Here is a 12088-nt window from a genome sequence, read left to right on the forward strand (position 1 = left end):
TGACCTGGATATTCCAGAGCAGTCATTTCATGAGGCCCCAAGAGTGGCAGCTGAAGTCATAATCGTTGCTGAATAGTGCGTGGTAGGCCACTAGGTCGGGCCTGACTCTTCGGACCTGTGTCACTGGCACGGGGAGGGAATTGAATTGATGCACATTTTAGCCCTTTGACCGTCTCCAAGCAAAGATCACAGGAAGAAAATGTCCCTGGCCTGCGTTTGGGGATGTTTGTTGGGGTAGATGAGAACCAGGATGCAGAGGACTGGAGCTGGACTAGGCAGACATGCTGGGGAGCTGGGTGTATGGCTCCTTTCCCGATATCCACAGTTGTGAATCCATTTGAAAGCTGATGCAAGAGAGAGGGCAGGTTAGGATCCAGACTAAACCAGGCCTCCCCTTACATGGTATGTGATGCTGTGGTGCTGAGGATGGACCGGTGGTTTTTAGATAGACCTCAGCTCAGCCCCTCCAACCCTTGCTCACTGGGTGATCTTGACCCAGTACGGTTTACTGCTTATTTGCTTTACCCATCCAAAAAATGTAGTTGACAATGCCTACAATGAGGCATTACTTTCAGTGGTTTAATTGAAAGAAGCAAGTTGCCTCTTGTCTCTAGTGTAATACTTGTCAAAGTTGGCCCTCAAATCCCAGCTGCTGATGCTATTGCTCTCAACATCAGACTTGAGTATCATGCTGAAAAACAAGGAAAAAGCCTACTGAATTCTAGATGAAGATTCTAGTCAAATACTTTGTAAAGAACCCATTCTCCCTTTTGGAGGGTGATTTTTTTCACCTGGCATTTTTCTCTTCATTCCATCATTTTCAAAACATCGGTTTCCTTTGGCTGCTTTGGAGCTCTAGTCAACCTGCTCCTTGTGCTCAAGGGAGGCCCAGTGAGGACAAAATGATGACTTTGAACTTCACAGATACCTCCCCTGCCCCAAGATTTTTCATTCGGCTTGCATTTCTCATTCTATTCCTTTTGTACCCCACCGAGGACAGGATGAGAAGCATGGGTAACAACTGCACTAAAGAGGCATTTGAAACCCATGTCAAGGGATATCTCCTGGTTGGGAGACGGATTAGATCCTGGTACTAGTCTTGTGAGAAGTATCTCTTCCTGAAATTGTTTCAAGATTGAATTTTCCTTATCTCTCCCATCAACAGTGTGCATGTTGGTGGTAGGATGGGGGTGTGATTCTTGTGGTGAGATTTTTGTAACATGTGTTCCTTCTCTTTACATGGGAAAGTGAAAGTCGCTCAGTTGTGTCCGACTCTTTGCAACCCCGTGGACTATACAGTCCATGGAATTCTCTAGGCCAGAATACTGGAGTGGGTAGCCTTACTCTTCTCTAGGGGACTTTCCCAACCAAAGGATCAAATCCAGGTCTCCCACACTGTAGGCAGATTCTTTACCAGCTGAACCACAAAGGAAGCCCAAGAATACTGGAGTGGATAGCCTATCCCCTCTCCAGAGGATCTTCCCAACACAGGAATCGAACTGGGGTCTCCTGCGTTGCAGGCGAATTCTTTACCAACTGAGCTATCAGGGAAGAAAGTATACTATACAGTCCATGGAATTCTCCAGGCCAGGATACTAGAATGGGTAGCCTTTCCCTTCTCCAGGGGATCTTCCCAACCCAGAGATCGAACCCAGGTCTCCCACATTGCAGGTGGATTCTTTACCAGCTGAGCCACGAGGGAAGCCCCTTTACATGGGGGACCATGTAATATTTTGATGGGGTCTGCCCTTCAAAATCTCTCTGTAAAATCATAAACTGAATTACAAATATTAGTTTGATTCACTTAATTGTCCTATCAGGCTCACTTGGCAAAAAGAAACCTAAAACATAGGAATTGTGGTTGCTTTTCATCACATGTATTATAAACCCATCAAACAAGTTTGCCAATTTCTTATTTAAGAATCTGTAAGCCATAGAATCTAATTCCTACCAATATTAATGAACAATCCAATAAAATTGAAAAATAACCTTTATATATTATCATCTTTATTAAAATCTTACCTTCATACGTATACCTATGGTTGATTCATCTTGCTATATGGCAGAAACCAACACAATATTGTAAAGCAGTTTTCCTCCAATTAAAAATAAAATTTTTGGACTTGTTTGGAGTTGCAGTGGTTAAGAGTCTGCCTGCCAATGCAGGGGACATGGGTTTGATTCCTGGTCTGGGAATATGTCACATGCCTGGGTCAGCGACTGAACCTGCATGTCCTAGAGGTCACAGGCCACAACTCGAGAGTAACCCCCACTTTCTGCAACTAGAGAAAGCCTGTGTGCAACAGCAAAGACCCAGCATAGCCTACATATATATATGTATATGTATATATATGTGTATATATGTATATATAATTTAAAAAAAGAGAGAGAAATTGATTGTGGTAGGTACCCCAAAATAAATAAATAAATAAAACTTACCTCCAGAGGAATTACTGCCATGAGCACGTTTTATACCTTCTTAGAATTTTAGGGGGGTTGCAAGCAGCAAGTCTGCTTTGGACCAGTGTGTGTCCACATCACCGGGTTCAGCATAATGGGATTTTAAGTGGCCGTGTCATTAACCTTTGAAAAATGGAGGAAGTCATGGAAAAACTAACAAAGAAAAACTGTGCCATAGCAACTGCTGTTAGCAAAATCAGATCCCTGTTGATAAATTATGGGAAAATTTTTGGAGCTTTGGTTTGTAGCATGAAGAAGATTTCCCTGATTTCTTTAATTCTCTCTTAATAGAACTTTTTTTTTTTCTGTTCTTAAAACTACCTTTGTTGGGAGGATAACTGAACACTTTTCCCCCTATTCTCTCCCTCCACTCCCTACCCTAAGGTGGTGCCTACGAAGTCAAACAGCATCGATTCTTCCGTTGCTTAGACTGGAACAGTTTGCTGAGACAGAAGGCAGAATTCATTCCCCAACTGGAATCTGAAGACGACACAAGTTATTTTGATAGTACGTGCAATATCTGACATAAAACATTATTTGGCCTTTTCTTTGTGGAAAATCGGCTCTGTTTTTGATAGGTACCTTCCAGTCTTAAACCCATGAGTTCTGAAACATAAGGCTGCCTTGATAGAGAAACTCATAATTAAAATAGCTAAGTTAAAAGCTGAAATTCTGAATAATTGAAACTGCTTTCCAAACCTTTCCCTGCAGCTCGGTCTGAGAAGTACCATCATATGGAGACTGAGGAAGAAGATGACACGAATGATGAAGACTTTAATGTGGAAATAAGGCAGTTTTCCTCATGTTCACATAGGTTTTCTAAGGTAAGTGAAATATGGCATAAACATAGAGGGTCTCTCTTAGAGAATTTCCTCCTGGTCAGATTTGTTGTTGTCGCTTAATTGCTAAATTGTGTGGTACTCTTTGTGACCTCATAAACCGTAGCCCGCCAGGCTCCTCTGTCCATGGAATTTCCCAGGCAGGAATACTGGAGTGGGTTGCTATTTCCTCCTCCAGGGGATCTTCCCGACCCGGGGATCGAACCCACGTCTCTTACACTGGCAGGAGGATTCTTTACCATTGAGCCACTAGGGAAACCCATGGGTCAGATAGTTGGTACCTTAAATACCTTTACAAGATTGTGGAAACTACCTGGTGTTTCGGAGCTTGGCGTCTCTTTTAGGGGTAGGAAAGAGTGACCCCATCATTTTGATAAACCAGGGTTCCTACCGTCATGCAGTGGTATATTTCTCTGTTTCCAACTCCACAGACTAATATCCTTTTTCTTGGAGGCAGAGACTTGCACTCACGGTTTTTCTTTGGGGAGTGTCTGATACGATCTCCATGTTGACCCTGGTCTAGCTCTTGCTGGGCTATGGAGGCATCCTCCCATTGCTTTTATAAGAAGAATTTTGAGCTCATTGTGTGCAGAGCCCTCTCCTAGTATCCCACAGATACAACACAAAGGAGAAACCTTAGTCCTTGATATAAGCCCAGACGCTTGGAGACAGTTGATTGTGAAATGAGACTCTCTTAATTAGTGATAGAAAGTGTAACATATATTAAAGGGGCAGCGGGCCAGACAAGCTAGAATTTTGGAAATAGTAGAAGATAAAATCAGTGTTGGAGAAAGGTGTTTTTTGACTGGTAGTGGGAAGATTTAAAAGACAAACCAATCAAAGACTCACCTGATAGTCCTGAGATGAGCAGGGCCCTGGGAAGATAGAAATAAACCTAGAGGGCACCCTACCTTCCTTTTGCTGTTTTCACTCAAGATGTATTTTCTGTTGCCATGGCATTTTGCGTCATTATTGTGTAGCTTTTCTATAGCAATGAGTGATTTGAAAGTGTTCCATAGCTTTTCCCAAGTGACTACCCAGAGTGCTCTGCAGATTGGCCGACACTGCCCTCCCCGGTTATAGGAATGACACAGAGAGGTAGGGATTTCCCTGGAGGGGAGGCCCAGGTCTAGGCCAGAGCCAGGAAAGAAGCTGATGACAGAGTTCAGGCTTTCCCAGTACCTGTTCTCTGGCCCATCAAAGCCATCCCCTACACTGCTCCCTCTCTGCTGTCTCCTGTTCTTTTGCTACCTTCCTCCTAATCCCAGGAGATTATAGGAGCTATAAGGGCCATCCCCATGAGAGCAGCAGGTGGCTGGCTTCGGTGTAGCGAGTGATTCCTGGGTTGGACTCTCTGTTTTCGCTTCCATCTTGCCCGTGGTACAGCAGAGACCTCAGTTTGCTTACGCTCTTATCCTCTTCAGAAACCCCAGTATCAATATATGAGGCTCCCTGTTGCTATATGTGATTTATAAGCCAAACGAATACCTCTGACTCCTCACCAAGTACACACTGCATCTCCCCTCTATGGGTCTTGAAACAGGTAATGTATTCTTCTCTTCCCTCTCAATGCCAATTCATTTTTCTACTTCCTGCCCCTGACTAGGGGCCATTAAATCTTTTTCTCTGGGATTTTCTTTTTCTGATTGACTTCATGGTTAAATGTAATCTAATGCGTGCAGTGATCCCAGGCCTAGAAACCCCAATGCATGTATGGATTTTGTTTGCAGATACAAAGTCCATAGTGAGATATGGTGAGAATGTGATGAATTCATAGTTCCCCACTCCAAAAGGAAATAAAATTGTACAGTTGGCCACTCACCTCAGGACTCAAGTAAATAGCTTTGGAAAGTACCTTCTGAATAACATGGCCCCAATTCAAACCTTAGTCATACTCTCAGGTTGTTCTCCCAGGACTTCTTTTTTTTCCTTCTGACAAGCCCTTTCCAGAAGATATTAATAAGCACTGATTCTTTGCCTTGCAGGTTTTCAGCAGTATGGATCGAGGTACTCAGAATTCAGGAGAAGAAAAGGAAGACCCTGGGGACAAAACTAAATGCACAACGTTGCCATCCACGGAAACGCTAAGCTGGAGTTCGGAGTATTCTGAGATGTATGTGAAATGCTTGTTGAGAAGCACCGTAAACAGCAGCCCCTAGGACAGTGGGTCTTAAACGCGACCGTGCATCCGGATCTCCTGGAGGGCCTGTGGAAGCAAAGTGCTGACCCAGGAGGTCTGAGATGAGGGCTGAGGATGTATATTTCTCTTTTCCTTTTTTGTAAAAATACAGCTTTACATCCTCTTGCATTTTTTTCGTTTACTTGTTTTTAACTGAGCTGGGTCTTCGCTGCTGCACGGCTTTCCCCAGTTGCCATGAGAGGGGGCTGCTCTCCGGTCGCCGTGCGGGGGCTCACTAGTTGCGACTCGCGGGCTCTGCATGGGCTCAGTACTCGTGCACATGGGCTTGGTTGCTCCACAGCATATCGAACCTTCCCAGGGATCAGACCCGTTTCCCCTGCACTGGCAGGTGGATTCTTACTGCTGGACCACAAGGGAAGCCCCAAGAGTATACATTTCCAACCAGTTCCTGGGGATACCTGTGGTCTGGCACAGTTTAGAAGTCACTGCCCTCAACGTGTGTCGGTTAGGCGCTATCAGTTCCATTTTTACCTGCTTTTTTTTTCCCCCTAAAATTCACCTTGCACACAATTTCCTGGTGTCTGTAGATATATGACTTTGTTTTTGTGTTTAATTAAGGCAACAGTTATCCACATCCAACTCTTCGGATACCGAAAGCAACAGACATAGACTCAGTTCTGGGCTGCTTCCCAAGCTGGCTGTTTCAGCAGAGGCAGAACATGATGGGGCTGCTCCCCACCCCAGAGAGCTGCACGAGGAGCCAGAAAAGCCAGCCCTCCCCCCTGCAGAGAGTGCTCAGGAGGAGCCAGAGGTCACCACCCCAGCCAGCACCATCAGCAGCTCCACTCTGTCAGGTGAGGCTGTGGGCTGGCCCCTGCCATCCCAGCATCGCCCACCAGGTTGACTGCAGCGCGCGGAGTCCCAGGCCTGGCTTCGGACCAGGCAGTGATGATGGGCGTTTTGTGTTGCTAGACTCTCTTACAGCCCCACTCCTTAGGCGATGAGCGACTCCTCAGAGCTGAGATCAGACATCTCTGCTCTCTCCTTAGTGCAGGGCTGTACAGCCAGTCTTTCTTGCTTCACCTGAAGCCTTCACGTCCTCATGGGTTTCAGTGGCGCCCTTGGATGGTCTTCAGAATGCAGTAGGGGAGCTTGTTCTTCATTGTGGAGGCAAAGGCACAGCAAAGGTCTTGTGGAGTTGCATCTAACTCAAAGTGATGAGTAAGCAACCCTGTCAAATGATCAACATGACCCTCAATAGCGCTTTAAATCACCATCTGTATAGTGTAAGACAGTTTTCCCTCTGGTGTTCAAACGGGTGGTTGTTTCCTTGAAGGAGCGGGTTTTTGTTGTGGGGCCACATTATACCCAGTCACCAAATAGTCTCCACTCTAAACCCTCAGTCAATGCAGCAAAATTCTCATGCTGAGAGGGGAGAGGGGAGTCAGAAACACAGTTCACACTGATACCTTGTGTGCCTATGAAACCACTCCACTGCACACAGGTTTCCAGCTTCTAGGTAACTGGTGAAGACACTGCTGGGACATAGTCTGGTGTGTGCGAAGCGGTCCAGGGGCATAGGCCTTTCCTGGGAGAATTCTTCGTATGTTGCTTTTGTATGAAGTAAACCTTCCTGACCAGAGGAGCAGTGTCTCCACAGGTTTTTAGAATGCCTAATGTTTCGTGGCGGAGAAGGCAATGGCACCCCTCTCCAGTACTCTTGCCTGGAAAATCCCATGGATGGAGGAGCCTGGAAGGCTGCAGTCCATGGTGTCGCTAAGAGTCGGACACGACTAAGCGACTTGATGTTCACTTTTCCCTTTCATGCATTGGAGAAGGAAAAGGCAACCCACTCCAGTGTTCTTGCCTGGAGAATCCCAGGGACGGGGGAGCCTGGTGGGCTGCCGTCTATGGGGTCGCACAGAGTCGGACACGACTGAAGCGACTTAGCAGCAGCAGCAGCAATGTATCGTGGACACTTGGGGCCCTTAATCACAGAGGTGTCCTCATTAAATGATTGGACTCGCGCTTCCCTCAGAGCAAGCCCTTGAGGCGCATTTCAGATATCATTTGGTTTATAGAAATGTTATGCATAGCACATCCTTCCACAGAGCAATGTGCACTTATGCTTTCAAAAAATAAAAATATGGGTATGGCTTAAGGTTGCTATAATAAATGTTTTCATTAAGCCATATCCAGTATGCTATATTGATAACCATGAATGATTATCATGAACATTTTTTTTAACTAACTGAATATTCAGTGTATAATTTTGTTTTGTTTTGAATCATTTCAAAATAATAAATTTTACAAACAGGGTTTATTTCCGCCTCATTAAAAAGTCTGGTTCTGTGGAGCTTCATGTGAGCTGATAGTTGATCATGGGGAAAAATAATGTTGGGTTTTTCCCTTCTCTCTTTTCCTCTCAGTTCTATTTCCGTGTGGGATAATTCCACATGTCCTAACTTGGTAGAGCCAAGATAATAGCAATGAAGAAGTGTGTAAAAACGAGCTAGTAGCCTAAGATTCCTGTTCATCTTGGTATCGAATCAAATGTGGATATGTCAAGTGCTTTATATTTCTGGTTACTAAGTTCTCATGTGTTTCTTAGTTTATTATTTACTCTGAATAGAGTTGCCTCTATTTCAGTTATTCTTAATATGATGAATTGTTTATGATCTCTTGGACTCTTCTCCCTACTGACTATCAGAAAGTTACGAGGTAGAGGGAAGGGAATGGTGTCTAAGCATTTGATTGATTACTTTCATAATTAAAAAAAAATCTGTCTCTGTCCTGCCATGCATTTTGATTAATAGATTCAAACCACCTTTCTCTCTGTCTCCCTCAGACACACACTAAAAATAATCAAAGACCTTGGGGGCCGTACAGAATAGAGAGATGAGCTGATTTGCTCATAGCCAAGGGTAATTAGGAAATCTGAAAACCGTGACTGTAGTAAAATTAAATTTGTTGATTTTTATATTGCTCCACCATCAAAAAGAAAGAACCCTTGACATTTACAGAACATTAAAGTGACATCCACCCTTGGCAGGAAAGACTCACAGGTTTATATACAGTGCTATGAAACGAGATGGCAGAGGCAAGCAGGGGGGATGATAAAAGAGAACGGTGTATATTCACACTCCAGCATTTAGGGAAGTCCAACTTTGTATGTTTCCTTTTCTCGACTACAATGTATTTGAATCAGTGAGAAGCAAAAGTCCTGAAAACTTAGGTGTAGTGCTCAAACGCATCTAACAAATTATTCATTGTGAAGAGATTCAGCTTTCCAGTTTACACTTGTCAATGATCCCATACAAACCAAATGAGAAAGAAGTGAGCGTGTAACTTATCCCAGAGCAAGCTGAAGGTTTTTGAGGTGAGATTTGATTGTGAAGCAATTTTTGCCTAGTCCCTCAGCAGTTGATGTCTTTATATTTAGAGTGAATAGGATAGATACACTGTTAAATGGGGTTGAGTTTAGCATATGCAAGTGGAAAGAGGGTTGTTATTTGCCTTGAGATCATCTTCTTTGGTAGGTCAGATGGGGGTCACACAGAGGACTGCGAATCTTCTCCTGTGCCTGCAGCGCCTGGCTGGCCATGAACTATGCTGTTTGCAAGCCCCACTGTCCCGGGTCCTAGGCTTTCCTTAGTGTGGACCACGGCTATGGGGTCACGCCACCTCTGTTAACTAGGACCAAACTTCAGCTGTACCGTTGTCAGTCTAGCACTGTAACAGAAATGTTAGTTAAATCCAATTAAGCCTCTTTTCTAGGCAAAGAATGTCATGGTCAGCACTTTAAAATGTGCTGGCTGGTCTTCCAAAGGATCATTTATAATGGTATTAAATTCTCTCTGTGGATTGCATATCTTCATGTGATGATAGCGCTGATGATTTTTAAAGCACAGGGGGCTTCTAATATAGCATGTAGAAAGACAAGGGAGATAAGCATTGTTTTTTTCTGGACAGACAAATATGTAGTGTCATTGATAAGAAAAAAGAAAGGAAAAAATACCAAAAAACTGATAGACCGTGAAAGAAAGAATAGGAGAAACGGAAAGAGGTGGTCATGTGACTTTTTTTCTACTATGTCACTTCTGACAAGAGAGAACTGTCTTTACGCTGGGCATGTGCACTTACCAGACGGGTATCAGTGATATTCCATTTCTGCATTGTTCTATATGGTGACATATTCTCTCACATTACTGTGCTGAGGGAAGTCCTAATTTTTTAACTTAAAAAAACCCTTCTGGTTTATATTCAAGGTAATAAATTAAATATAAAGAAGATGTGGCTGGCTTAGAGGGGGACAGATCTTCTCACTGGTCCAGGAATTTCAGGACAGGTCAGCATATGGCTGTGTCAAGACTAAAGCCAAGAAGACATAGCAAGCCATTGGGTGATGCAACATGTAGTGAAAGAAACTCTGTCTTGGCTTGTGAAATTTACGAGGAGCTTAGAGTGAAAGGAGGTGTGGGAGGTCAAAGGTGACACTTTAGACGCTTTTATGGAAGTTACATCCTCAGCCTAGTGTGAGGTATGTCTTGGAAAGATGGTAGGAGATGACAGGGGCATAAGTCTCTGTGAAGTGACTAAATAATGTCCACTTAGCAAAAACCAGTATTAACTGCCTTGCTAATGCTGATCACTGGTATCATAGGCTGATCGTAGTATGCTGTGGGTGGTCATGGGGCTCGTAAGGTGATGTTTGGTTCATGGCCTTTCACAGTGGGGTCAGGAGGAAGAATTGTCTCTATGAGAGTTGTAAATGATTCTAAAACGCAATTGTTCTTCTAGTTAAATGGAGTCGACTAAGAATTAGTGGCCCTGTGTACAAGGAGAATGAAATCTGGATGGACAGCTCTTTCATTCTCCCTCCTCCGACTCACCTTTCTCGAACCAGTCGCGTGATTCCCATGTTTGCCTGACACCACATGGACTCATGCACCACATGGGCCTCTGTTTCCCAGTGTTCATCCTTCCCTCTCTCTCCTCCCTCCTCCCCAGCTCTCCTATCCCAAATTCTCCTGAAATGTTTATCCCTTCTTCTTTGTACAGTTGGCAGTTTTTCAGAGCACTTGGATCAGATAAATGGACGAAGCGAGTGTGTGGACAGTACAGATAATGCCTCAAAGCCCTCCAGTGAACCCGCTTCTCACATGGCTCGGCAGCGATTAGAAAGCACAGAGAAAAAGAAAATCTCGGGGAAAGTCACAAAGTCCCTTTCTGCCAGTGCTCTGTCCCTCATGATCCCAGGAGGTAGAGAGACATCGACTCGCATGAAATTGTGTGACTTGTGCATGTGCCCCCCGTCCCCCAATGTGGCATGCTGGCTGAGATGCAAGGCTGCTTGACCCAGTAATGGGTGGTGCCCGGGCACAGCCCTCCTGAGCGACCCCCTGGAGGGCCTCCAGGGCTCCCAGAAGACAAACGTGACCTGTTCCTTCACCCTTCTTTCGGCAGCAGGAGATGAGGCAGGATCCCTTCCCACAAAGGCTTATTTCTTTTGTTTTCTTTCTTTTTCCTTTCTCCCCTCCCCAAGTTAAGTGATAAATTTCCCTCTTCTGAATAATTTTTCTTCCCTAGACCATGCATCATTTATATCCTTTACAGAGCTGTTTACAGCATCTGTGTCAGAAAGCTAAGTATAGTTTTTCTCATCTAATTAATGAGGAAATCAATACAGAGAACATACGTTTTTCATTTCTGGGGATGCAGAGAGTATCACAGACAGCACTGAAATTGCAGGTTTTACCAGTCTTGTCTGTTGGGTTATGCTTCCTCCTACTGGTAGCCCAGTCATTTTCTATCCTATATTTAAAAAACTGGGCTTAATTATGATTTTGTTGAATTGCAGCATTTTTCCACAACCTAGTTTTGCCTCTGCTAATCACAAAGTCTGGTGTAATTTCACTGGCTGAGATGAAAATACACACCCTGGTGGTTGTGACTTATCACTCAGCTGACAGTAAAAGAATGGAAGTGGCAGTCAAATTATATTGCAGATGGCTTGCAGTTGGAAGAATACAGACCATGTATAAAAGAGATTGTTTACATTTTTGAAATTTCAAATTTGTGCAGAAAGAAATGTTCATTGAGGGGGTGGTGCTCACTGTAGCATGTTCTGTTTTCTGGGAGATGTCCTTATAGAACCTTAAAACTAGCACCCTAGTCTGAATGACTGTTCACAACCAGAATGGCTCCAGTGTGGTCGGTAAGTGGAATGTGGTCCAGTGCACTTTGAAAGCTAGTAAGAAAGCCCACATCATGGTGAACATGGGTCAGTTATTGTTTGGGGAGATAAGGAAAGCTGTATTGAGGAGAAGAGTCAGGGGCATGGCTTTCTTAGCAGTTTGGATCTGTGTGTCCACTCTGTCTTCTTTCTACCTTTGCATGTTTTGAAGTTCCCTGCCCATCAGTGTGGATCTGTTCACCTGGCCTTCGGATGAGACAGAGGGTAGCCAGGACAAAAGTGTCAAGATGCCCCATGAAGTCAGTGAAGGAGCCTGGAGAGTGATACATTTAGCTAATTGTTCTCCTTTGGACAGATGTAAGATTCTTGCCTGGATAATCCCATGGACAGAGGAGCCTGGCAGACTGCAGTTCATGGGGTCGGAACCAGTCGGACACGACTGAGCACACACGC

At 44.3% G+C, this 12088-nt stretch overlaps 1 protein-coding gene across 6 annotated transcripts in view; it reads left to right on the plus strand.

Moving 5' to 3' along the window:
- MAST4 (microtubule associated serine/threonine kinase family member 4) overlaps positions 1-12088 on the plus strand; it is a 605067-nt gene that overhangs the window by 572101 nt on the left and 20878 nt on the right. For all 6 annotated transcript variants that reach the window (XM_065905692.1, XM_065905694.1, XM_065905693.1 and 3 more), the window contains 4 exons: positions 2845-2967; positions 3172-3284; positions 5285-5412; positions 6058-6293. In XM_065905692.1, the coding sequence (XP_065761764.1) occupies positions 2845-2967; positions 3172-3284; positions 5285-5412; positions 6058-6293 (600 nt within the window). The remainder of the gene's footprint in view (positions 1-2844; positions 2968-3171; positions 3285-5284; positions 5413-6057; positions 6294-12088) is intronic.

Source organism: Muntiacus reevesi, chromosome 14, assembly GCF_963930625.1.
Source record: "Muntiacus reevesi chromosome 14, mMunRee1.1, whole genome shotgun sequence".
In the NCBI taxonomy this organism is placed as follows: domain Eukaryota; kingdom Metazoa; phylum Chordata; class Mammalia; order Artiodactyla; family Cervidae; genus Muntiacus; species Muntiacus reevesi.